The 26,661-nt window shown below is 28.2% G+C and overlaps 1 protein-coding gene across 2 annotated transcripts; it reads right to left on the reverse strand.

Moving 5' to 3' along the window:
- Positions 1-1,195: 1,195 nt before the first annotated feature.
- On the reverse strand, positions 1,196-18,278 carry LOC100201985 (radial spoke head 1 homolog). 2 transcript variants are annotated; one of them, XM_065788910.1, is made up of 7 exons: positions 18,179-18,278; positions 17,715-17,828; positions 16,959-17,064; positions 4,437-4,570; positions 4,236-4,328; positions 3,276-3,350; positions 1,196-1,836 (listed from the first exon to the last, which is right to left on the reverse strand). In XM_065788910.1, exons 1-7 carry the CDS (start codon positions 18,221-18,223, stop codon positions 1,321-1,323), a joined length of 1,083 nt encoding a protein of 360 aa, XP_065644982.1. In that variant the 5' UTR covers positions 18,224-18,278; the 3' UTR covers positions 1,196-1,320. The 2 variants fall into 2 exon arrangements, with proteins under 2 accessions (XP_065644982.1, XP_065644981.1); XM_065788909.1 differs by having other exon boundaries at positions 4,422-4,570.
- Between the last annotated feature and the right edge of the window lie 8,383 nt (positions 18,279-26,661).

Genomic DNA, 26,661 nt, shown 5'->3' on the forward strand with positions numbered 1-26,661 from the left:
TATTTTTAGATCTGCTACACTTAGTGCGACACAACAAAAGGTATTTAATAATAGCTTGAATAGGGGAGACCGGGGCTAGTTGGCTCGGTTTTTACTCTATGAGCGCTGTAGCCCAAACAGCACATTTTTTTGAAAATATTAAAGTGTTGTCTTAAAGAGTATGAATTTGGGTAACTGATAAAATTTGCATTCATTTACAAAAAAAAATTCTTGGGGCCTTCCCGGACCCTCTAAAAAAAAAAAAAAAAAAATTGCGCCAACTTACCCCACCACGGGGTAAGTTGGCGCAAACTATAAAAATGATTTTTAATGTACTATTAAGTGCAAAATTAACAGAAATTTTTCTAAAATTAATTTTGGCAACAAATTTAAGCCTAAAATTTAATATTAGTTTTAGCCAAAACAGTATTCACTTTTTATCTGTGAAAAAAAACTAAAAAAAAATTTTTTTTTTTAATTGTTTTGTAAAAGTAAGCTTTTTCAATATTGTAATTAAAAAAGAAATTAATTTTATAAAAAGATGTATTTTTTTCCATAGTAAATGCTATGAGCCAACTTACCCCGTGAAAATTTTGTCAACATACCCCAAAAGCCTTTTTTTCAATTAACAGTCTATAGATCTTGAAAAACGGCAACTTTGAAAAAAAGTCTGACTGGATATAGTAAACCAATTGTGACTGGAACTTTTACAATAATTTTTTTTTCATACAACCAAGTATTTTTTTTGTAAAGTAAAAAGGAAGCGAAGTTCCAAAAGTTACGTTTTTGTCCAAAAAACACATAAATTTTAATATCTCTCATGCGCAAATCCTAACTATACTATAGTGAATTATCATTCAGTATAGTATAGTGAGGATTCGATGAAATAATCAATTAGGAAGGTTCTGTGTCATTTTAGTCACTTTCTGATGAAAGGCTCTAAAGATAAACGCAATTCGTCAACTTACTCCTGCAGCCAACTAGCCCCGGTCTACCCTACCATGAATACCTAAGATAACCTAGTTTTTCCAAATTGAATATATTTAGTTAATCTAAGCAAGGTATTATAACCTAAGAACTATGCTTTTTTGGAAAGTTTCGTGCTTAATGTTTTAAAACAATTTGTTTATAATATATTTTGTATATTTTACAAATTGATAACAAATTAACAAACAAAATTTAAAAATATCTAAAAAAGGTTATTTAAAGCAAAAGGTAATCCAACTTTTTTTAATTTTAAACATTTCAATTACATGAAATACGCTAATATATTCTTTTATTATTATCTAAACACTTCTTTACATTTCTTAGGCTTTTAAAAAACAACTTTTGTTTTATTATTTACTCCTTCGCATCAGTATCTTTTGTCACTCCTTCTTTTATTTCTTCCTCTTTTTTTACTTCATCTTTTTTTAACTCTTCAGTAATTCCATCATTTTTTATTTCATCTTCTTTTTTTGTTTCATCTTCTTTTTTTATTTCATTGTCTTTTTTTGTTTCATCTTCTTTTTTTATTTCATTGTCTTTTTTTATTTCATCGTCTTTTTTTGTTTCATCGTCTTTTTTTGTTTTATCTTCTGTTTTTACTTTATCTTCATTTTGTAGTTCTTCTTTTTTTACTTCTTCTTCTTTTTTGATTTCATCTTTATTTCTCGTATCATCTTTATTTACATCTTTACTTTTTGAACTTTTATCCATCAAGTTTTCTATCTTTACCTCTGTACTGTTTGCGTCTTCTTTCTTTCTTTCTTCTTCTTTCTTTACTTCTATTGGATTCATACTGTAAGTTTTCCAAACAGACTCTTTCTGTTTTTCAGCGTTTTCTTCATCGGCCAGTTCTTGTTCTTCTCCGCTGTTCTAAAATGCGTTCAAACCAAAAAAGATACATAAAGATGTGTAAGGTATCTTATTTATTATTATTTAAAGTATTTGTGGTTGTGTGCACAACCACAAGGCAAAAATAGAGTTACTTAAACAATAAAAAATAGAAGTTACTTAAACAAGAAATAATAAATATTTAATAAAATATGTTTGATGCTCATAACAAATTTTTAAAAGTTTATTCATTTCAAAATAATTTTCAAAATTAATTTATGAATAAACATTTTTGAATAATGTTTAATTCTAAAAAATTTTATTAACTATAAATTTTATGAGTGATATAAAAAAGTTAGTTTGCCTAATATTTATGAATATTTATGAATATTTATGAATAAAATTATATTTAGATGTCTAAAAAATATAATTATATTTAGATGTCTAATAAGCTAAGATGCATTTATGATTTTCAGCATAATAGAGTAAACAACTATCAATCCAGTGAGGACATTTAAGGACATTTGAGAAACAAATGCTTATTGCGGATAAACTATTTAAAGTAACACTATTTTTTATAAATTTCATAAAGTTCATTGAAAAAAATGAAAAATGAAAAAAACCAAAAAACAATTTTTAAAAATAAACTACAACTACCATAGCAACAAAACTATAGAGTGGCAAGTTTTCCACATTTTGCAAATAAGTGGAGCAAAATAGGACGGTTAAAAGAGCAAGAGTTGTTTGTTGATTTTAAACCTTTAAAAATGAAAAGATGCAGGCTATTTATCATTTAAACATTTTAAGACATTTAAAATTTTGAAAAATTATACACCAATTAAAACTACTAGTCCCTCGGATTTCTTCATTGAAGCAAGTGCTCAAACCACTACTCCACGGCTACGTAAACCCAGTTTTAAAAAAAGTTAAAAAAAAGTTTTTTAGAGATTTCCAGTAATAAGCCTAAAACAAGATTAATAAAATGAAAATCTTCTTTTACTTTACAATTAGCCTCACATTGAAAGCAGTTGATAAAATATCAATTTAAATTAATAAGTATAAAATAAGAGTAAATATGCAGAGTTATTCTCATAGGCATAGAGTTTTACTTTTCCCGGATGGGGCTCAAACTATTTGGTGGAAAAGGTTTTCAAAACTAGGAAAAAATTTTTAAACGCTTGATAAGTTTTACCAGGTCGCGCTGAGCCCCAACAACAAACTCCAAAGATGGAGCCGAGCCCCCAAGCTCCAGCGTGTTCTACATCTTTTGTTAGTCTTTTGCTAGGTATTAGGAATGTAAGTTTTTGGAATATAGAAGTACTGAATTGATTGTTTTGTTAGAAATAACTATGGAAAATTAAAAAAAAAACAACTAAATAATGCTAAATATATTTTGTTCGAAAATATTAAGAACCCTTCATACATTATGTCATTAACTTAAACATCATAAGCTGCATAAGATAATTTGAACACATTATTACCTTTTCAATTAGATTGTATCTTCCTTTCAGCTCAACTCCATAAGACGGAAAAATAAATTTTCCTGCTCCATTTATCTATAAATATTAACAACAATTTTTTTTAAATTTCTTTCACTAAAATTATACATCATAATATCATAATGTGAGACTTTATAAAAAGCTTTTTTTGAAAAAGTATTCACTAATCTTCTTCATTTAACAAGTACAACTTACAATGTACAAGTTACAACGTACAACTTACAACGTACAACTTAAAATGTACAATTTACAACGTACAACTTACATCTTAATACGTACAACGTACAACTTAAAACGTACAACTTACAACTTACAACGTACAACTTACAACGTACAGCTTATTACTTTGAATTCAATGTTTTATTGAGCAATTCAAAACATTTCTTCAAAAAACTGCGTTTTTGAATTGGAACGGGAAAGAGTTAGTATAAATAATCTGCAGATGTAGAAAAGTTATCAACTCTGAACGCGAGAAAAAAATCTAACTACACCTTAAATCACGATTCTTAAATCAGAAAATTATCAACTCTTTACTTAAACAATAATTAATTACGATAAAAGCATAATTACTAAAGTTATGCTTTATATTAGTGCTTTTTAAATCAATAAGTAAATCTTAACTTAAATCAATTAATCTTTAAATTAATGTCTATGTTACAATATTAACTTTTTATATAGACATCATTATGCCAAATGGCGCTGTATAGGAAATCTGCAAAAGTAGTTTTTTTTTAATTTTATATCATAACATGGTGATTTTAGTGTATAAACCTTGATTTGTTATTTTATTTTATTAGGTACTATACATATATCCTGTGATTTGGAAATATAAATATATTTAATAGTTGTTATTTTGAAATTACTTTTCTTAACATTGTCAGTTTTACTAAACTTTACCCAAAATCCAGAAAATAAACTAAGGAAAAAATAAAAAAAACCCACGTAGTTTTCCTGATATGTTCCTTCAAATATATGACTTGCAAGAATGATTTGAACAGGTCCGTGAAGTTTTCCTTTGTACCATGTTCCCAGAGTCTACAATAACATAATTTTGTTTCAAGGAAGCTTTTTGAATCAATAAATTCATGTTAAAAAAAATTAATATCAAAGATAAATAATAAGAATTACAAGCATAAAAGAAACCTTTGAACCAGATTGAGCATCTAAATAAACCCCACTGCCATTTCGAAAATTTCTCAACCAATCACCGTCGTACTTATCACCATTAGGATACCAATATATACCTTTTCCATGACGAACGTCATCTAACCAATCACCTAAATATTTTAAGATTTTTAGGTTTTAACTAATATAAATAGGGTATATGAACAAATTTCTGTCAACTGTAGTTTGATCGCTATACCCTTTATGTATTTTGAAACAACTCTGTTATATTAAAATAACTTTTTTTATAAAAAAAAAACAATTTTGCATTTAACAAAAACATCAATACAAAAATCACACTCTACTAATAAAGATCAAACTTTTAGCGTTTAATACAGAATTTTGGTCATTTTTTAAAATGAAAACTGCTTGTACAAGCAAAAACACAAGGTATACAAAGTCAAATTTTATTCACGAGCAAGCAGTATGAACCTTTTTTTAGCCAGTATAAAAAACAACTTCTCTGCCAATATTTTTCTGGGTTAGCAGTTAAATTGTTTAAAATTAAGAGGATAAGCAAAGTATGAATCAATAATCTGTTTTAACTCTACAAACGGTTAACTGCTGATTCATCGAAAATAAGTAAAACAGTTTAACTTTTTTTAAAGGTTTCTGCCTCCTTACCTCTTTAGATGTATATACATGTATTTAGATGTATAGACTTGTAATGCAGAATCTTTACTTTTTGAACTTTTATCCGTCAAGTTTTCTATCTTTACCTCTGTACTGTTTGCGTCTTCTTTCTTTCTTTCTTCTTCTTTCTAGCGTGTGTGTGGGCGTGTAGGGGGGGGGGGGAGAGGGAGGAGGAGGGTAAGACACGTTCCCCCAACCCCCGATGTCGTCAGCTCTGTATGTAGTTATCTCCTCCTTATGTTCATATGTAAATATCTTTTTATGTTCTTATATAAGTATCTCCTCCTTATGTACTTTATTTATTTTTTTCAATATTTTTTTTAGGTGCCCCAAGATGTCCTTACGATCTTATCACAGAGCACCATGGAAGAGTATTTGAAAGGAAGTTCACGCCTCCTTCCTTATCGATTTTTTAAAACTTGCCCAGAGGTGACGTTGAACCACGGATCTCTAGCTTCTGAGGCAAGCGCGCTAACCTGCGCTACGACTGCTCATATTTATGTTATTATATTTATTTGATGTTAAGTATTTATATAAACTTGGTTTGCAGCGTATATCATTGACACTATCAAACACTTTTTCTGACAATATCTTACCGTTTCGAGATTAATATTCTTTTTCCTTTATTTCTAAACATCTTACTTTTATTATCATTCGAGTCATTTTCAGTCTGAATTTTTTTCTAAACACTGTTGGATTTTTTTTTTCCTGAACATTAATAGAAGCACCTGTTGCTGCTTGGAAACATATATATAGCATTTGAGAAACATTTTAGGAAAAGTTTTTTTAAAACCAAACCCACCAATAAGAAGCATCAACTTATTAAACATAAACTAATGGCACGGACCTTTTTTCCACAGGAAATCTGTAATATCATGAAAGAGTGGAATTAAAAACAAATCTTCATATTATAGATTATAATTATAAATTCCAATATTAATTTCTAATTTAGTTTAGTTAAACTTAATCTACGCTTCAGCCCAACGGGCACGCGTCGTTCAGAACATCCGTCGGACGTCTTACGGACGTCCAGACGTCTCAAACGTTCCCCGTACGACGCATGCCTACTGGGAGATATTTAGCTTTGGTTTTATTTCCAACTTGTACGTGTAACCATGAAAATATAAAACAACTTAAAAGTATAAAAGTTTTACACTTTTATGATTTAACATTAACTGATTATATTAAAAAAATTTTTTTTGTCTACATCTTCACTTCTAACAAGGCTGTAAGCAACCACTATTAGAGTTGGAAGTTACTGAAAGTTATGAAATTTATAGAGCAGTGCCTATTATAGTATTTATATAAAAGGGAAAGAGAAGCAACACAAAATAGACTTTAATACCGTAATAGTCTTTGACTATTAAACCTATTCAACCATGAGCGATCCTCATTGATCAAGCAGGATTGATGCCTTGACTCGCATCAGGTACCAGTTACCACATGTGTACAACGAATTATTGAAATTAATGAAGATTTAACTCTAGAAGGTCCTTCAGACACTATGATTTCCTCAATAATTGTAAATTTGCCTGCAGCCCTTCGTGTCCTATTGACTTTACTAATATCGATAGCAAGTACAGAGAGAAGTTTCTTAAAACTGAAACTAATTAAAACTTATCAACACAGTTCCATAAGCCAAGAAAGACTTGTAGAACTTTCCACAACTTTGATAGAAAAAAGAAATGATTACTAACTTAAAATTAAAGAATTTATAAAAGAGTTTTCAAAAATAAAGGCTAGAAAGGTACCTTTATATTAAAAGAAAGAACTGAAATATCTTAGTGAAGTAAAATAAACAAACAAAATTTAAAAATAAAATCAAAGTTCTTTAGTGAAACAAAACCTATACGCACCAAAAATGTTTGGCGGTGTCCTTTAAAATGTAAAAAAACGTCTATTAATTTGACAGGAACAGCCCAGTGAAAGAGGCAGAGCTCCAAAAACCTAAAATGTTGCTACTTAAATAAATGACAATCAAATTTAACATTGCTATTTTTACTAGTATTGCAATTATGACCATGGCCCCCACATACTAAAACAGAGCCCGATAATGGGCCCGTCTGCGGGCCCCTTATTTTTGTGGGAAATTTTTTTTTTCTTCCGGCAAAATATTTTTTCGAAAATATTTTTTTTTCGCAAAATATTTTCGAAAAATTAATAAAAATTTAGGCAATTTTTTATATATTTGCCTAACTTCCCCAAAGCTGTAAGATGTGACTATACATTGGCGCTGTCCATCTGAAATTAATTTGAGCCATGGAACAGGGTCATCAAGAATTATCTCAGTGTTTTTTATCACATTAGAATCAGAAGTATTAATTGCGTTTAATTCTTTTTCTGCCACACCATCTTCAGACTTATCTCTCGTGTCTTGTCCATCAGAAGCAGTGGATCCATGCGCATTTCCTACATCTGATTTTTCACCTATCAAATCGATTTCAAAACGATTTTCAGCTCTGAGATTAATGCTACAGTTATGTTCTCTGCAATCCTCAATTTTACCGTTAGAAGAATCTTTGTTTTCCATATCGGAAAAATTTGGTTATTGATTGACTACTAAGAGATTATCTCAGTTTTTAGTTTTCTCTTTTGAGCTCCAGATTCATGTTTGTAATTTAAGTTTGACATGCTGTTTGAATAACTTGATAATCTAAAAAAATAATTTTTCTTTCGAGACATCATTTAAATCCTGAGCAACAAATGTATCTTTTAATGAAATAAAAGTTTTGGAACATCAGAATCATAATAATTATAAATGATATATGACTGAACTCAAATAATTTCAAAGTAAATTATTTTCCTTTTTTAGTTTATTGATTTGATAACAAAGTTCAACTAATGTAAAATGATTAATCTGAAAGATTATGGACCAAATTATGCTAACCAATCCATTAACGACAAAAAAACTGTTATGTGAGAAAAATGCGGGAATTAGTTTACACAACGGTTCGCATAATAGACCAGAGCACTCTTAAATGCAAATATAAATTAAGCTATTTGTTAACGTTAACGACTAATAACTTATATTTCATAACAAAGATGAGCTTAGCTTCAGGAATTGCTCAAAGAAATCAGCGTAAAAAAAACGGCAACATATATGAAATAAGAAAAAAACAAAACAAAGCCTAAATTGTTGAAATGTCTTTTTGTCTTTTTAATTTTAATTTTTTAAGTTTTTAATTTTAAACAATGTTTTCGGTTCAAAAGGTTTTCTTTACTTTTCACATTTATTTTTAATTCAAAGCAATAATATCTTACTCGGATTAACTATTCTTCTGGTTACTACCACCCATTTACCTCCGGGACCCAGTGCTACAGTACCGCCATCCCCCCCCCCCCGACACATATATATATATATATATATATATATATATATATATATATATATATATATGTACAAACATATACACATATGTATGCATATATATATATATAGATATATATATATATATATATATATATATATATATGTACATACATATACACATATGTATGCATATATATATATATATATATATATATATATATATATAAAATATATATATATATATATATATATATATATATATATATATATATATATATATATATATATATATATATATATACATACACATATATATATATATATTTTTACTAGCACAACAAATATTCTTTTTTTTCTTGGTCGTATTACAATTATATATTGCCAAAAAAATAAATAAACTTCGACAATCTTTTGAAAAACGATGTAACTAATATAAAACAAGGTATATGAAAGAAAATCAAAGGATATTTGAAGAAAATCAAAAAAGCATTTAACAAAGGTAACAACAATAATATTAAACTTCTACAAATTTCCAAGGTATATAGTGTACAATCAAAAGAGAGATTACGCGGATCTACTCACCAATATTTTATTTAAACGCATACCTATCAAATTATCATAAAATGTTAAGTAATAAGTATAAAAATCAACAAGAATAAACTTTTTATAAATATAAGTAAGTAAATGCAAATGTATTAATTCATATTATTAATAATAACATAATAGGTCATCTAATGAAGAAATTAGGGTTTTTAATTTACTTTTAAAAAGGCGAATAGTAATGCGTTGTACAAAATCGAAAACCGGCAAAACAGTTTTATTCCAAAGGTGTGGTGCACATACAAAATTGATTTCCAAAGCAGATTAAACGGATTGCATGTTTTTGAAGACGAACTTACTTTTTTCTGTACTACCCCAAGCAATATTAGATTAATTTAAATAACTGTGTATAAATGAATAGTTTGATTAAAATTTTCTTATTCAGGTAAATTTGTGCTTTATATAAAACTCTTATGCTTTTTGAAATTTTAGTGCTTATGTAATCGATATGCTGATTCCATCAAGATAAACGCCTAAAAAATTTTGTTACGGAATCCCTTTTTATTTCAATTTGATCAATAAAAGATCATCAAATATATATATATATATATATATATACATATATATATATATATATATATATATATATATATATATATATATATATATATATATATATATATATATATATATATATATATCAAATAAATGTTTATAATGTTCTTTGTTTCATGTTTAAATGTAAAACCAACTCATCTCCAGATTCCTTTTTTGATTTATATTCTTTAAAAGAAAAAATAATAAATATTCTTTAAGAAATGATAATTTTATTAAACAACCAAAATTTCAAACAAACTTTGGTAAATTTTGCATTTCTTTTTGTGGAGCTTTTTTATGGAACCAAATAATTTTAATGATTTGATTTTTCTCATGAATGGAATTATTACATGTCCAAAAGAAAACTAAAAAAAGTAATTTTCTCAATTGAAAATAAATTTATATACTTTTAATTATACCCAGTTTTGTCATCACTCATTTATATTTTAATTTTATACAATATTGATTTAAAGTTTATTCGAGAAACTATATTTAAACACCATTATTTGAATTTTGTTAAAAGTTGCACTGACATTATTTGTACAGTAGTCATTTATTATTTACTTGTTTACTTTAAATTTTATTTTAATTCGTAATATTTGTAAATAATTTGTATTACGAACAGTATATACTTTTAATATTGAATTTAATTTTGTAATAAAAATATTTATAAAAAGATAAAAAAAAAATAAATAAATAAATTATAAAAAAAAAAATAAATAAAAAGATTGATGTATGTGAATGGATGTATCTGCAAATATTGTATGTATGATACTTTTGGAAGTTAACCATCCTTTTTGCATTTGGATGTACCTAGTGCAATCATATTTTTATTATTTTCGTTTATTTATTAATTAACAATTAAGATTAGCGTAATTGTAAAATACATTTGAGTAACAAGAATCAGTGATCGTATAGATGCGAGTAAGATGCGAGACGTATTTGTTTATCAACAATATTATGATATTACTGTTTTCGCTTGAGTCATGCGGTTTAGAAGAATTAGTATTTTAATTCAAGCCATAAAGACCATAACTAAAGAAATGTTCAAAATTTGTATTTATTTATTTTTGTTTTTTCTAAAATCTAAATTAAGTTCAAAGTTCTTCAACAGCGTTCTCGGTGACAAGACCTGTATGGTCTTCTTTGAGTATCCGCGTTCTTAATCTTTATTTATTATTATTATTTTTTAACGATTTCTTTGCATGCAATTTTTCTTATTGATATATTTGTAAATATTGTATTAAATATTGTAATAAAGAACAAAAAAAAAATATATATATATATATATTTATATATAAAGCCGGATTTATCTTGTAGAGAACCCTAGGCAGAGCCAAGTTTTGGGGCCCTTAATTTTTTTTGTCAAATATATAAGTTATGGTTAGTCTCTTGAACGATAGTAATAACACTTATACATTTCTATGTCTATATAACTAACATGTATATTTCTTTTTTATATATTTCTATGTCTATATAATATATACCTACATAACTTCTTATGGATGAAATTAAGGTTTTAAAATTTTTTTTACTTTTTGTTGTATTTTATTTGAAAACTCATTGGTTAAACAAAAAAGGATAGAAAAGTAAATTTTTGCACTAAAAACTAATTTATTATACAGTTTCATTTCTGCACTTTTCTCTTGAGAAGTCATCAATCTAATAATTTATGCAGAGTGTTTTTAATAAACCGGCATCACTGGATAATATAGCAAAACTATTTATACCGTCTTGTGTCATTGTTGATCTTAAATAGCTCTAAAATAATTTTAGCAATAAAAAGCTTCTTTCACCGAGCACTTAGTAATTATCAAGCATAAAAAAAATCTGTCAAAGTTGTCTCAAAAGGTATATAACATAGAAAATGCTATGTTTATTTTTTTCTTCTTTAATATCTATTCTTTATATTAAAATAAATATGTAAAAGTTGTTTCTGGATAATTACTTTTTAGTTCTTATCCAGAAACTACTTTGAGATTGTGGATTTGCAAAGTTTAATAAAATGTTGAATTCTTGATATCTCCATGGTATTGCTTGACAACTTCTACAACACCTTTCTTCAAATTCTCATTGGTAAACACCTTCATATGCCATATAACTCTTTGTTTCAAATTTGAGTTAATGGTATCCAAATTTTAAAGAATACATACCATTTAAAATTTTCTTTAGGGCTCAACACATTCTTAGTTGATTCAGGATCGATCTAAAATCTTTTTTAAATTCAATGTGTTTGTATCTAGTCAACATCAGGTAGCAATAACTTATCATGTGCTTCAATAACATGGTAGCAACCTTTTAACTATAAGACATAACCAGCAGGTGATGGCAACAATGAGCAGCACACATCAAAATTTTTATTATAAAACAATGTTTGCAGCGTAAGCTCAAATTCCTCAAACTCAAATTCCAAATCTTTGAATTTTGTGCCTCTGCTCTTGCTACTGTATCAAAAATATTGTTGTCAGAAATACTCGTTAATGCATCCATTATATTTTCATAACCATTCTTTATTACCTTGACAAAATCTGCTCGAGCACTCCATCTTGTCTTCTATAAAGATTTTACCAACTTTTTAGATATTTTTTGTAGAATATCTTTTCGTAGATGAAAGAAAAAAAAGTGAACCCAAGATAATTGATAGATCTTATACAACCATCAGCTCCACACAGTCCAACCAAATCTATAGAATGCCCTAAGTGCTCAAAACTTTGCCTGGTTGTTTGTTTCTAAAATAAATTTTCTGCACACCCTTGTATTTTGTACATGTTAGAAACATTATCTTATGATTAAGATAAGCTTTGTAAAAAGTTTAATCCAGATTTATTTACTAAAAAATTGACTATCGTGTCAGCTAAGTTTTCGATGGAAAAAGTTCGATGGTAAAATGAGTATACCATCAGTGGTTTTATATTAACTATTGACAATCTTTTTTATTATCACCCTTCAATCAAACGTGACATAGTGTACCTATATTATTTCTTTCTACCATTACGTTTCAATATGAAACTTAATGGTAGAAAGAAATACCTTTAATAAGAATTCAGCTGATTTTATAATTTGCTCTGCCGTTTGTACCATACAAATGATCTACTCAGCCAATCTGTTCTGCTTTACAAATTGTACCTACCCCTAAAAGGTTTTGTAAAAACTTAAGCATAATTTATTAACTAGACTTTTTTTATTACTTATTTTTAAACTAAAGCGCGTGTTTTTAGGCATTCTCACGTTCTACATTTGATACTATTATGAATATTTCATTTACATATAAATTCTATAACGGTAATAAAAACCAGCACTTGTTACAATACAATCTTACAAAATAGTTTGAGGTAAATTTCTTAACGTTATAATTAAGGTTTAAAAAAGCGTGAGGCGTATTGAGGCCGTTTCCCTATATGTGAGGCGAGGCGAAAGCCTTAAGGCGTTTGAGGCGTAAACCTCAATTTGCTTGAGAAAGACTCTTTTTTTGAAAAAGTTTTAAAACAATAAAAATAACATTGAAGTAAAGCCATACTACTTTTAACACCTCCAAAAGACACAAAATAGGAGCAACACCACGTCCCTGGTAGTACCGCGCTCAACTCGTTTCTCCGCGCAGCGGCCTTGTTTGTCAAGGTTTGTGTTTCGGAGTTATAGAGTTGAGAGAGGGTTATAACCACTATTAAGTAGCCTCCTCATCTATAGTGGCTTTATCGGCCTTTAGGAGGTGAACAACAAAAAAAAAAAAAAAAAAAAAAAACTTAAATAAAATCATTCTAATTTTAACATCACTAAAAGCATACTCTCGAGTCTTTAATACAAGAGGGTGGGATGGGGGGGGGGGGGAAAGGAGGAGAGGGGAAGGGAAATAAAAGAAGGGGGGAGGGGATTTTCAAAACATTAATAAACGTCACTTCCCCTCCCCCCCTTCCTCCTTTTATTAAGGATTCGAGAGTGAAATATTTTTGTTATCGAGAACTCAACATTCTGTTGAGTTCTCGATAACAAAAATATTTCAACTAAACTGTAATTTATTTATAATAATATATGTATATAACAAAATATTATCAAAGTCTAAAAATGCACTCCACCAATTAAAATCTTTTTAAAAATTATTTTTTAACTTTCTATTTTTCGATCTTTATAATGCGTTCCATATGAACGCATTCATTCAAATTGAATGTCATTATGTTACGTATTTCGTAATTACCAACTCTCAACAAATTCCTAGAGCTGAAAAAAATAACATCAAAACAATTGAAGCAAGCTGAAATTTTTGTAACTGTTGTCGGAGCAGGAACAATAGCTGAAATCGAGGGCTGAAGTGGAACTCCGAGCAGCGTGAAAAACAGAGCTACCAACAGCGCGAGGCGGAAGCGGAGCCCGACGCAACGCAGAGTACTGGAGTGGTGCTTAACGAAGAACGGAGCGGAGTTTCGAGCAGCCTTAAAACGAAGCTCAACACAGCGTGGAAGACCAGAAGGTGGCGCGTCGGCAAGGCGGATGGTTTTCTCGCAGCAAAGTGTTAGGAATCGGGGGCCGGAATTGGGCGATAATGCCTTAATTATGGCAAATAAAAGTTTAACACACGTGGCCTTTTAAGGGCCATTGCAAATAAGGTGACGCCTCAAGATTACCTCAGCGTCTCATTAAACCAAAAAGGTAGATTTTTTTTAACTTAAATGAGGCTTACGCCTTAAGGCAAAACGCCAACGCCTCACCGCCTTGAGACGGCTCTTTTTTGAACCTTGTTTATAATGTTGTTTTTATCCCCCAAATTAAACACTTCATGTTGATTTTCAAGATTTTGTTTTTATTCGATGTATATGTATATGTATATATATATATATATGTATATATATACATATATATATATATATATATATGTATATATATACATATATATATATATATATATATATATATATATATGTATATATTATATGTATATATATATATATATATATATATATATATATATATATATATATATATATATATATATATATATATATATATATATATATAAACATTGCTCGGTGCAGCACTAACGCGACAAAAATAAAAAAATTGCTCAACAAACAAAAACAAGCTATAAGAATAGTTTCAAATGTAGATCGTTTCTCACACACACAAACCTTATTTAATGAACTTAATATCCTAAATGTATATAAACTAAACCTCTATCATGTTCATATTTTCATCTTCAAACTTCATAAAAGTATATTACCAACCTTATTTTAATCAATTTTTGAAAAAATAAATCACATATACTCTACTAGATTTTCAAAATACAACTACATTCAATCCAAAACTTATTATTCCGCTACTAAATTCTCTATTGTAAACCAAGGACCAAAGTTGCGAAACAATATTAAATAATGAACTGAAAGCTAATTATTCTCTAAACCAATTTAAAACAAAACTTTAGCAATTACTTTTTTCAACTGAAAATGAATTGAATTTCTTCTAATAAAGCTTCTTTAAATTAGAAATCAATAATTAGTAGTTAATTAATTAATTACTAATTGAATACATTATTAATCAACATATGTACATATATTTTTATTATTCTAAATGACAATCTTCATTTTGAGAAATTTATTTTTATTTTTGGGTTATTTATTAATCTTTTTTACTTTTTACAGTTTATTTGCTTTTACTTAATTGGCAATAAAAAGTATTATAAATTTAATTAAATAAGTTAAACTATAAATTGTTTTAACAATAAAATGTGTTGTATATAAAATCATATCTTCTTGTTTTTCAAACCAATGTTAATGTTGTCATTTTAATATTTTATCAATTTTGTTTTTTTTAATTTTACAAAACAAGTCTTAACCCAGGAAAAAAAGTTCTATAGAATTTCTATAAACTTTTGGAACATATGGCCTATACAAATTATATAGAAATGCTATAAAATTTCTATAGAATGTCTATTAATTTCTATAGAAATTGCTATAAAACTTTTTTTTTCTATAAAATAAAAGGAAGAAAAAAAAGTTCTATTGGAATTTCTATAGAAATTATCAGAGATTCTATAGAATTCTATAAAATCTCTTTAGACCATTTTTTCCAAAAGTTTATAGAAATTCTTTGAAACTTTTTTTCCTGGGAAATCTAATTGTTTGAAAAACTGTAAATTTTAAACGCTATGCGATATAATTACATTTTCTTTTATAATATTAAATCAGAGATATAGGGTAGATTAGGGTATTATGAGCACCTTGAGCGAAAATTGGAATATTTTCAAAAATAATTAAGCTGCATCCAAAATTTTCATCCAAAACTTAGATTTTTGGGGACCCGAAATTTTTTTTTAACAACACAGAGGTTTTAAAAAAGTAGCAAAAGTGCTGATATATACCAGACCACTTGGTGATATGAGCACTTTAAATTAGCTCAAAAAAATAACATTAAATAAAAAAAAAAAACCTGACAATAAGAACAAATTTTTGGAATATAATGATTCGTTATTAACAAAACTTATCATTAAAAGATCAAATTTTGAGCCACTTTTTGTTGAAACAATACTACTATGTTTTCCGCAAAAAAAATTAGTTCGTTATTTTTTCAATTTTAATAACTCAAACTTTTAAACAAAAAAAATTCAAATTTTTTGAATTTAAATTACAGAAGAATGTTTCGTAACGGAAATATTAAATGACATCTTTAAATAAAGTCAAAACTAAATGAAGGCTCCAGGGAAAAGAGGATAAGATTCCAAATTTGCTTGAAAAAAGTTGTGCTAGTGCCATCTAGTAGCATTTATTGTCGTCTTTCAGAATATCGTATTACGAAAGGGAAAAAACAACGGCAATCCTACGAAAAATGGAATAGTTATTTTATACGCACTTAATATACGCCCACGGTTTTATCAGTTGTGAAAGTTTCTTTTGCTCGTATCTCAAAATGAGATTTTTGGTTATCTCATCGTTTTTCCCCTGGACCCTTCAAATGTTTCTACATATTGTTTTTCGAAAAAAAATGGATCGGATTTTTAGCTAACATATTTTTCTTTATGATTAAAATTAATTTCATTATTTTAGCACCAAAATTTCGCGCCACAGATTTATTCATGCGTGATGATATTATTTTAACAACGCAAAAAATTTAACAGCGTTTTAATTAGATGATAGCCACTAATTACTGCATATAAATTTACGCTAATTGTACTGATTCCTATTATCACCACATAAAGTTGATTCAAAAAATGCAAAGCAACTTTAACTTCAATTTTTACATCTGAGAAATCTTTAAGCATGCTCATATTACCAAGGTGCTCATATTAGCCTAATCTACCCTATACATTGAAACTATGTTTTATTGTTAAACTATATTTTATCTAGTAATGATGCATTTTTTGGGGTTTGGTGATAAGACTAAATTTGTCTTCTTCTAGCCCCGGTCATGCAATTATTTTTTATAAGTTACAATACCTTCATATTTAGATCCGTCAGGATAAGTCATTATGCCACTTCCTTCTTTTTTATTAAGCTTGTATTCTCCATCAAAAACAGCTCCAGTTGCAAAGTGATAAACTCCCTTAAAATATAAATGTAAAGTTACAAAGTGGTACATTCATGGAGCGGATCCATACTACCTAGTAAGGAAAAGGAAGAGGGGGGGGGGGGGGAAAGGCGTTTTATTTTTTTGATTTGTTGGATCCAGATCATTTAGTAAGCAATTTGGAGGGAGGGGGAAGAGGGTAATTTTTTGGTTTATGATTTGTTAGCAGGCAAGACCATAAAATCATTAAACGTGTTAAGTTTTTTTTTGAATATTGGTCTTGATCAATATAATTTCATAAATATATATATTTATGAAATTATATTGATATGCAACTTTATTAAAATTTCATATTACTTTTAAACAGTTTTCCTAAATGAATTCAATTTTCAAATAACATACAAATTAAAATTTTTTTTTGTCGAAATATCTAAGGAGGGATGGTGGGAAGGAGGTGGAGGAAGGGGAAGGAGGGGGCGATCGCTCTTATCATCCCCCTCCACTCATTCCCCTATGGATCCGCCCTTGATAGATTCTCTTATAATATAAGATATAAAATTATATAGAGAACATTAGGATTTTAACATTTTTTGAAAAAAGTATTAAATTAAAGAAAAACATTGAGATTTAAACAAATTTTTCGAAAAAATAAAGAAAGCTATTTGACATGAAAAATTATGTTTTACCTTTCCATTTCTTTTGCCTAGAGCATACATTCCCTCGTAGGTATCTCCGTTTGGAAAAAATGCTTTTCCCATTCCGTGCCGCTGTTCAGCTTCATTTCGTTCTCCTTCATAATGCTAATTATAATCAATAAAGACATGTTACAAAAATTTTGCATTTCCATTTGCAGATAAATGAACAATATTTGAAAGCAAGAATTTCTTTTTTCATAGTTTAAAAAAATATTTTAATAGCTTAAAAAAATATTTAAAACATTTTATCAAAGTTTTTCAAAAACTATTTGATTAAAATAATTTCTTTTAAAGTTAATAGTTCGAATTTTTTTCAAATGAAATATCAAAAAAATGCAAAACTTGTATTTATGATTAGTCTTGCGGCAAACAAAAAAATTGTATATTTTTTTAAAATAGTGCTTGTAAACAATTGTAATTTTAATTTATCTTTTATTGTAAATTAAATTGTTTACCCCAAGATTATTTTCTTCCTCAGGTAAATCATCTTCATCCGACATTTTAATGCAAGTACAAATGTAGTTAAAAATATTGGTTTAAACTACGAACTTCGAATTAAATTTACATTCGAACTTTCGAAGATTTAAAACAAATATGTTTCAAGCTATTTGTAAACATTATAAACAGCACTCTTGACAAATTTTTTTGTGCGGATGTGTGTTATATACTTAAACAATAATATCAATAACAATAAAAAAAATAATAATAATACGAGAAATGTATAATATAACTACATAATAAATAAAATAAACAAAATATAAGTAGCGAAATATTTTGCGATATATATAAGCAGCAAAATATTGTGAGAAGATGTGCAATTTTTTACAATTTTTTAGAAAAAATGTAAAAACTTTAAGTACAATTTTATGTTGCATGGTATATCAATTTTAAGGACCGTTTTGGTCATGCCAAGCTACATCTGAAATGAAAGCCGATCGAAATATTTTTAATGTTGTTTATTTTTCGTAAAAATGTAAAACCAACTCATTGCCTGTTTCTTGTTTTTTTTTTTTTTTTGAATTTTTTATTAAAGAAATTACAATAAAGAAATTACAATAACATTAACTTATCCAAGGTATATACGGTTAGGGAAAGTCAGGGGCAAAAGTGTCTTTTTTAAATGGGTTAGGTAAAGTCAAATTCTTTTCGTGGTCGGGGAAAACAATTGGTTTTTTTCTTAATAAGTCAGGGGGCAATAAAACATTTCAAATTCAAAATTTTTTATAGACTAAAATATTAAGGTGGTACAGCACCAAATATTTTCTCAAAATCTTTAAAAAAATGACATTTTTGATATTTAGCTCATTTGATAGACAATTTATTGTAGATTAATAAATTATAAAGTTAGTTGGCAAATTTTTTTTTGATATTACAAAAAAGTAACTTTTTAAAAAAAAGTTCCATAGCAACGGCCTTAGCAACGCAAAACATCCATAAACACAACTGGATAATTTCTAGTTTATTCTGTAATTAATAAGTCATAAGCTTAAATAAGTTTTTATAGTGGTTTTGCATTATTACTTTCTCAAAATAAATTGTAAATAAAATCGCTAAATGCTGCTTAATTTGTTGAATAGTTAATATTCTGACTGATTAAAAAAATATTTGATCTGAATAAAAGACTTAGGTTCTGTTAACTTATTAGCCTTAAAATGGTCAGATCCTATGCTAGAAGGAAAAAAAGACATTACCAAGGCATTAATCGTAACAGCAAAGCACAAAAAATTCAATGCCAGAGCACAGTTGTACCACAAGAGCCAAATTCTTTTACAACAATAGCCAGTGCAAAAAAAATTATTGTAAGGAAAAATCCAGAACTTGTTTATAATGATTTCAATTTTATAATGAACTTTGAGTTACTTCATTTAATGATTCTCGAAGTTATGAAATGTCCGAGTTGCTTTTCTTCAATTTTTATACAAAATCGTCCTAATAAAAGAATAGGACTTTGTTTGACTTTGGAACTTTGCTGTACTTCCTGTGATTGGTGTTATTCATTTCAAACTTCCAGACCTATTTCAAATCTTTTTAATAATTCTGTAGGAAGAGATAGCTATGAAATAAATGTTTTTTCTGTATTAGCATTTAGAGAAATAGGTGAAGGTTATCAACCAATGAAACTATACCACCAATTAATGAACATTCCTTCAATTACCTACAATGCATATGATAAAATTAACAAAAAATTATACAATGCTTATGAAACTGTTGCTCAACAGGTTACTAACAAAGCAGCATTAGAAACTAGAAACTTGATTTATAATAATGCTTGACATGATGATACAATTCAATGTCAGGTTTCAGTTGACGGAACGTGGCAAAAAAGAGGTCACTCGTCATTTGATGGTGTTGTCACAGCCATATCTACTTTAACAGGCAAATGTATAGATGCTGTTGTGTTGTCAAAACATTGTAAAGGATGTATTCTTTGGAAAAGCAAAAAAGGAACTCCAGAATACGAGGATTGGAAAGCATACCATAAATGTCTTGCAAATCATCAAAGATCATCTGGTGCTATGGAAGGTGCAATTACTATTTTCCATCGGTCTGTCGAAAAATATAAGTTACAATATATTAATTATTTGGGTGATGGTGATACCTCATCGTATTCTGTAGTATTAGCTTCATGTCCATACAAAGATATAGAGATCAAAAAAGCAGAATGTATTGGGCATATCCAAAAAAAGATAGGAAGTCGTGGTCGTGCACTGCGTCAACGTCTACGTGAAAAAAAGTTGCGTGATGGAAAACCAGTAGCAGGAAAAGGGAGGTTAACCGATAAAGCACTTAACCTTTTATAAAATTATTTTGGAATGGCTATTAGACAAAATTTAGGTAATATATATCAAATGAAAAAGGCTGTATGGGCAGTACTTTTTCACAACTCTGATATTAAAGACATGAGTATACGTCATTAATTTTGCCCACGAACTATTGCCAGCTGGTGTAAATGGCAACGTGACCATATAAGTGGACATAAAACATATAAACCCAAGCTAAGATTGCCATTAGCAATAAAAAGTATTCTTGTCCCTGTATTCAAAGACTTAAGCAATGAAGAACTACTTAAAAAGTGCCTACACGGTCTTACACAGGTCTTACACAGGTCTTACACAGGCCTTACACGGTCTTACACTGGAAACGATGCCCCAAACATATTTTTGTAAATAGAAATATTATTGAAATGTCAGTAAATTCTGCAATTATAAATTTTAACGAGGGTACCCATGGAATTATTGATGTTTTAAAAAATTTGGGAATACGTATTGGACGTTTTATTCATATCGGATTGATTAACCGTGATGCAAAATGCAGAATTAAAAAATGTACAATCAAGTCTTCACTTACTGCAAAATCCCAACGACAGAAGTTGCGCCACCAAAAAAAAGGGTTTAATGATAAGGAAGCTCAATTAGAACTATGCCAAGCTTATTCTGCTGGATTTTATTAGTTTTTCATACTTTATAGTTTACTTTTTTTGTCATCAAATCTTCTTTTGCGTTTTTCTCTGTTTTTGATTTTTGTGAAAATCACTTCAAATTTTCAGGAAATGTTTATTATACTATGTTGTAAGGAATGACATTTCAGAATTCAAAAATTATTTTCCCATCTCTTTATTTATTTGTTTTTAGGCCTAAAAAATTTTTTTTTTAATGTTCTATAGAAGAACTGCAATAGTTGTTGATGTAGCCAAATAATCTAAAAATCCCTATGTCAATACCTTAGTTTACATGTCTAGAACATGTGCAAAAAACTTCATAGGTTATGCATTAATATATTTCAAGATATTGTGTTTTGAATGGACCCATCAAAAAGACGGGTTTTTTTTATATAAACGAGGCAAAATAAGCGAGACAAAATAAAGTTAAGTATAAAAAAGCATTCTCAATTTATATATTTTGTATTAATATCAAATTGATTATTTTTTTTCAAGTTTTAAAGAACTTAAAATATTTGGTGGTGTACCACCTTAAATTACACAATTTTAAATATAAATTATTTTATGGTCTGCTTAATACTTTTATTTTTGAAGTTTTCTATTTTCATAAAATTCAATAATCTACCATCTAATGTCCATCAAAGTTTTTTGTCAATCCTTTTTAAATACAAATTTTAAATAATTTTAAAACTTTATTATATTCTTAATTTTTACCTCTTATCTTTAATATTTATCTCAATTTTTAAAGATTTCACATTTTTAATCCTTTTTTTTTGTATCGAAAATTATAAAAATAGTACATTTTTGTTTTATTTTTATCTCTAATTGTATTTTACATGCAGGGTCATGTGCTACCAATTTGCTATCAATGCTATCAATCATGTGCTAGCAATCTGGCCTTATTGATAGCACATAAACTATATTTTATGCATTTACCTAAAGTTGTATTAAAGTTAAATAAAAAATTATTATAAATAAATGTTAAATTCTTTTGTTTTATATGAGAAATGTAGACTCGATCGGAGTAATCGGAGTCTTAAATCATAAAATTTTAATTTTTTTAAAAATGCCGCTGAATTAGCTACCGCCAGCTACACTAAGTTAAAAAAAATTTATACTAAACAAAAACATGCACGTAGAATCGTATTTGGAGCAACAAGAATTGTACTTTGTGAGCCACTTCTACGTAAACTCAATGCATTAAATTTTAAAAATCAACATATTCCTAGTCATACAGTTTATGTGTAAAATAAAGGATAGACTAAAGTCTATCCTTTATTTTACACATAAACTGTATGACTAGGAATATGTTGACTATAGTCTTATAGTCTCCAAAGGTATTATATCCTCATTTTAGAGAAGTAAGCCATAAATACCCACCAAGTTTTCTGAAAATAATTTTGTTACTCAAACATATAAACTAAAGTTATGTTCTTATTCTATTTAGTAGCGGGGACCAATTTTGTGGAAAAACTCGGCATATTGTTAATATTTTCAATAATATAAATAATAAGTAAAATTAATCATATAAATAATAAATAACTTTCGGCATATTGTAAATAGCAGCCGTAGCGCATTGGTTAGCGCGCTTGCATCAGAAGCAAGAGATCCTTGGTTTCACGCCACCGGAAGCAAGAGATCCGCAGTTCAACGCCATCTCTGGGCAAGTTCTATAACATCGGTAAGGAAGGAGGTGTGAACTTCCTTTCAAATGCTCTTCAGCGGTGCTCTGTGATAAGACTGTAAGGACTTCTTGGGGCACCAAAAATATAAATTGAAAAAAAAAAATGTTAAAGAAAAAAAATTTCCGCTATTTAAATTTAAATTAAGACGTTATTTAATATTTACGGATTTTATATCGTAGATTTTTTCTGTCACTATTAAAGTTATTAAACTAAATTACCACCATAAATTTAAAAACCTAGATCATTTAACAAAAAGAGCAAAGTCAATATTAAGAATTTCGATGTCTTTATGAGACTTTCATTGGAAATATTTACTTTTGAAGTTGCTTAAAATTTTTTTAAATATATTTTATAATAATGCAACAGGAGTTTTATAACTTTAATTTGGAATTACGTTCAGTTTCTAACCAAAAACGGACAACTTTGTCATCTTTTCTTTATTATATTTTATTCCTTTTTTTTTTAATTATTTTCTTACTTTTTTTGTTTTGTAACATCTTAAATTTGTCTTGTTTTTAAATGCTGTTGCTTATATAATACGGATATTTAGAAGTAGTTAACGGAAACTTTCGACTTCGGCCGAAATTTCGGTTCAAACCGCAATCAAAATGAGCCGAAACTTTGATAAGATTTAATTTAGAGTGGGATCATGACGGTTTCCTAATTGTAATCGTTTGTTAGTAAATCAATTTTTAATTATAACAATTGTAGAAATTTTAATTGAAATCACGTTACATAATAGTTTTAAATTACTATTCTCAAAATCATTCTTAAAATGAATTAACATTTAAGTTAATTAAAGCAACCCAAACCAATAGTTTCATCAAAAGTTTCTCATTGCTAAATTTTACAATGGAAAATAATCGATAAAAACTGGTTTATGGAATCATTTTAGCGTGACAGGTAGTAATTTCAAACACGGAACTTGCAATATCTGCAATTTGAAAGTATCTCGTGGATCGCACAATCCAAAACTTCAATCACTTAGCGGACTTTCATCACATTTAAGAAGTCATTTACTCTAAAAAATCTCCCAACTGAAAAAGCAATACTCACAACTACCGGCAGTCCTGAAAATATACCAACTTCAGATCAAGTTGAGCCTATTACAATTAAAAAAAGAACAATACCCTTATTTGACACCAGAGCAAAGCAACAGAGGGCTGAAATGTTGCAATTTGCAATGCCTGGTTGGGTTGACGAAATCTCAAAAATTGATTCAAACTCCGAAGAAGGTCTGAAGTTTCATAGATTTATATTAGAAAACAACATTAAAAGCAAAGTTTGGTTTGGCAAAAGTAGCAAAGAGATTCCTACGACCTCGACCAACATCTATCATAGTAAAAAGGTTGTTTTTAACTGCTGGAGACATTCTTTCAAATGAAAGAAACAGACTTTTGCCAGAAAACATGAAAAAAAAATGTATTCCGCAGAGAAAATACTTCAATTATTACCTTTAATTATTGAAATTATAGTTTTTATCAAACTATGTTTCATGGTGATTGCTTAGATATATGTAAAATAGTTTTTTTTGCTTTAATTTGGTGATCATAAAAGGTTCAGGGATTTTAAACATTCTTTTTCAAATTTCGGCCGAAATTTCGGTTTCGGTTTCGGCTACGGCTTCACTGAACCGAAATTTCGGTACTTTCGGTTTCGGCTCAAATTTCGGTTTCGGTCGATCACTATTTAGAAGCATTTTAGGCTATGTTTCCAAACAGCAAGATTGCACCTACGATGGATTTTGACAAGAACCAAAATAAAATACATTGTTAACTATAAAATGGCACCTTATTTTAGAGAATTTTTAAAAGTAGAAAGCTGGGCATCAGAATGGCTCGCTGTTTGCTATGACAAAAGTTTGAATAAAATCATTCAAGAATCTGAGATGGATTTAGTAGTAAGATTTTGGAACAATCTTAGTAACATAGTTGTAGTACAATATTGGGATTCTATGTTTCTTGGACATGTCACTGCAACAGACGTACTTAAGAGAATAAAGGATACCCAGCCGGCATCTCTACGTTGTTTCAACGTTGAAATTTGGTTGAAGCGTTGTTTCAACGTTGTTCAACTATGTCTCAACGTTAAAACAACGTTATGGTTTAAACGTTATTTATTTAACGTTGTTTCAACGTTAAATCAACGTATACAAAAAAACTTAATTATAAAAAAACCGAACGTTGATTTAGTAAAATTAGTTTTAAGCGAAAAGTAATTTAAACAATATTTTAGTATAATTTGCAACATACAGGTGTTTATGTGTGAAATTTTGAATTTTGAATTTTCATAAACGTTTTAATTGGTATTCAAATTTCCACTTGTTCTTACGATAAAAGAAATTAATGGCTTATCTAAGAAACTGTCGAAAATACGACTCTAATGTTCTAGCTCTGGCAGAATCATCTTCTAGTAGCGAAGAAGAGAAACTCGAGAAAAATAATGACAATTCAAAATTTACACAAAACATCAGTTAAGTATTAGAAGACAAAAATTATGAAAGATGAGGAATTTCTTTATGATTATTTGTCTCAAAGTGACAATGACACTGTGTTTTTCTCAGAAGAAATTAGAAAAAACGATGTTTCTCTTAATCATAAACTGGCGAAATGGCAGCAGAGCACTGCAGTTCGCGTGAATGTGTAAATGAGCTGTTAGCTATACTGATAGCAGAAGCAATCTGCTATCTACAGAAACAGATTTTTGTATACCAGTCTTAAGACCAAAGTAACAGTCTCTAAAATCAGTTACTGGCAGTAACTGATTTTGGAGACTGAAGCAAAGTTCTTTTATCTTTCAATGAGGATAAGAAAAAAGGAAACATTGTACCAAAATTAGATAACGTTGATAAGTTCTCGATGGCTGAAAGCAGTATGTTATTATCTATTTTTTAGTAGATTTTTATTTAGATTTATTAGGTTTGTAAAAATATTCTACAAAAGTTATTTTGTGAAACTAATTTAATTTATAGAGTTTTAAAAAAGAGTATTATATATACTTACTGATATAAGAAATGACCTACGTGCTTATAATAGTAAATGTAAAAGCCAAATGTTTATTTTGTCACTAGCTGAATTTGATAAAGTGGATAAGATAATAGATGACAAAAAAAAACACAACCATCATGGGTAAGTTTTAATAAGTATTTTATTAAATAGTTATATGCTTTAGTTTCAGAACTTTTTTAAATTTTATGCCTACAGGTTTATGTCAAAACTTATAAAAACTCATAACTATATACATTAGAACAATGGATACTTATTTGGTAGTATAACTTCAAGGGTTTAAGGGCAATTAATGTTTAATGTCCACAGTTTCATTTTCATTAATATGATTATAGTACATTTTGAGCGAGGTTAGGATAATACATTAAGAGCGAGGTTAGGAAATTTTTACAACCAGATGCCATTCCTGGTGTTAACTTGTTATTCAGATCAGGACTGATTATTTTTTTCTTGTTTACTACCAGAAGAGTACCAGACCAGATTTACAAGTTACTCTTACGATGAAATTGAGAGTTTTATATCCAAGCTTTCCTTCTCGAAGATAAGTCTTAAGCTTTGCTAAAAAATATGCCTCTTTTTTATAGGATCAATTTAATGTCATGACCAGGAACAATATAAAAACAAATGACATTTTTGTATTGTTTAAGAGCAGGACTAAAGTTATTAATAAATTTTAGCAGAACAAATAAAAAGATTTTAATTAAATGTCATTTTTATCACTCACATAAAAATATATGATTATTTGTATAAAGATAATTAAAATTTCAAACAATAATATTAGCTTTCCGTGTTTTTTTGTTTTTTTTAGT

This window comes from Hydra vulgaris, chromosome 01, assembly GCF_038396675.1.
Source record: "Hydra vulgaris chromosome 01, alternate assembly HydraT2T_AEP".
NCBI classification, from domain to species: domain Eukaryota; kingdom Metazoa; phylum Cnidaria; class Hydrozoa; order Anthoathecata; family Hydridae; genus Hydra; species Hydra vulgaris.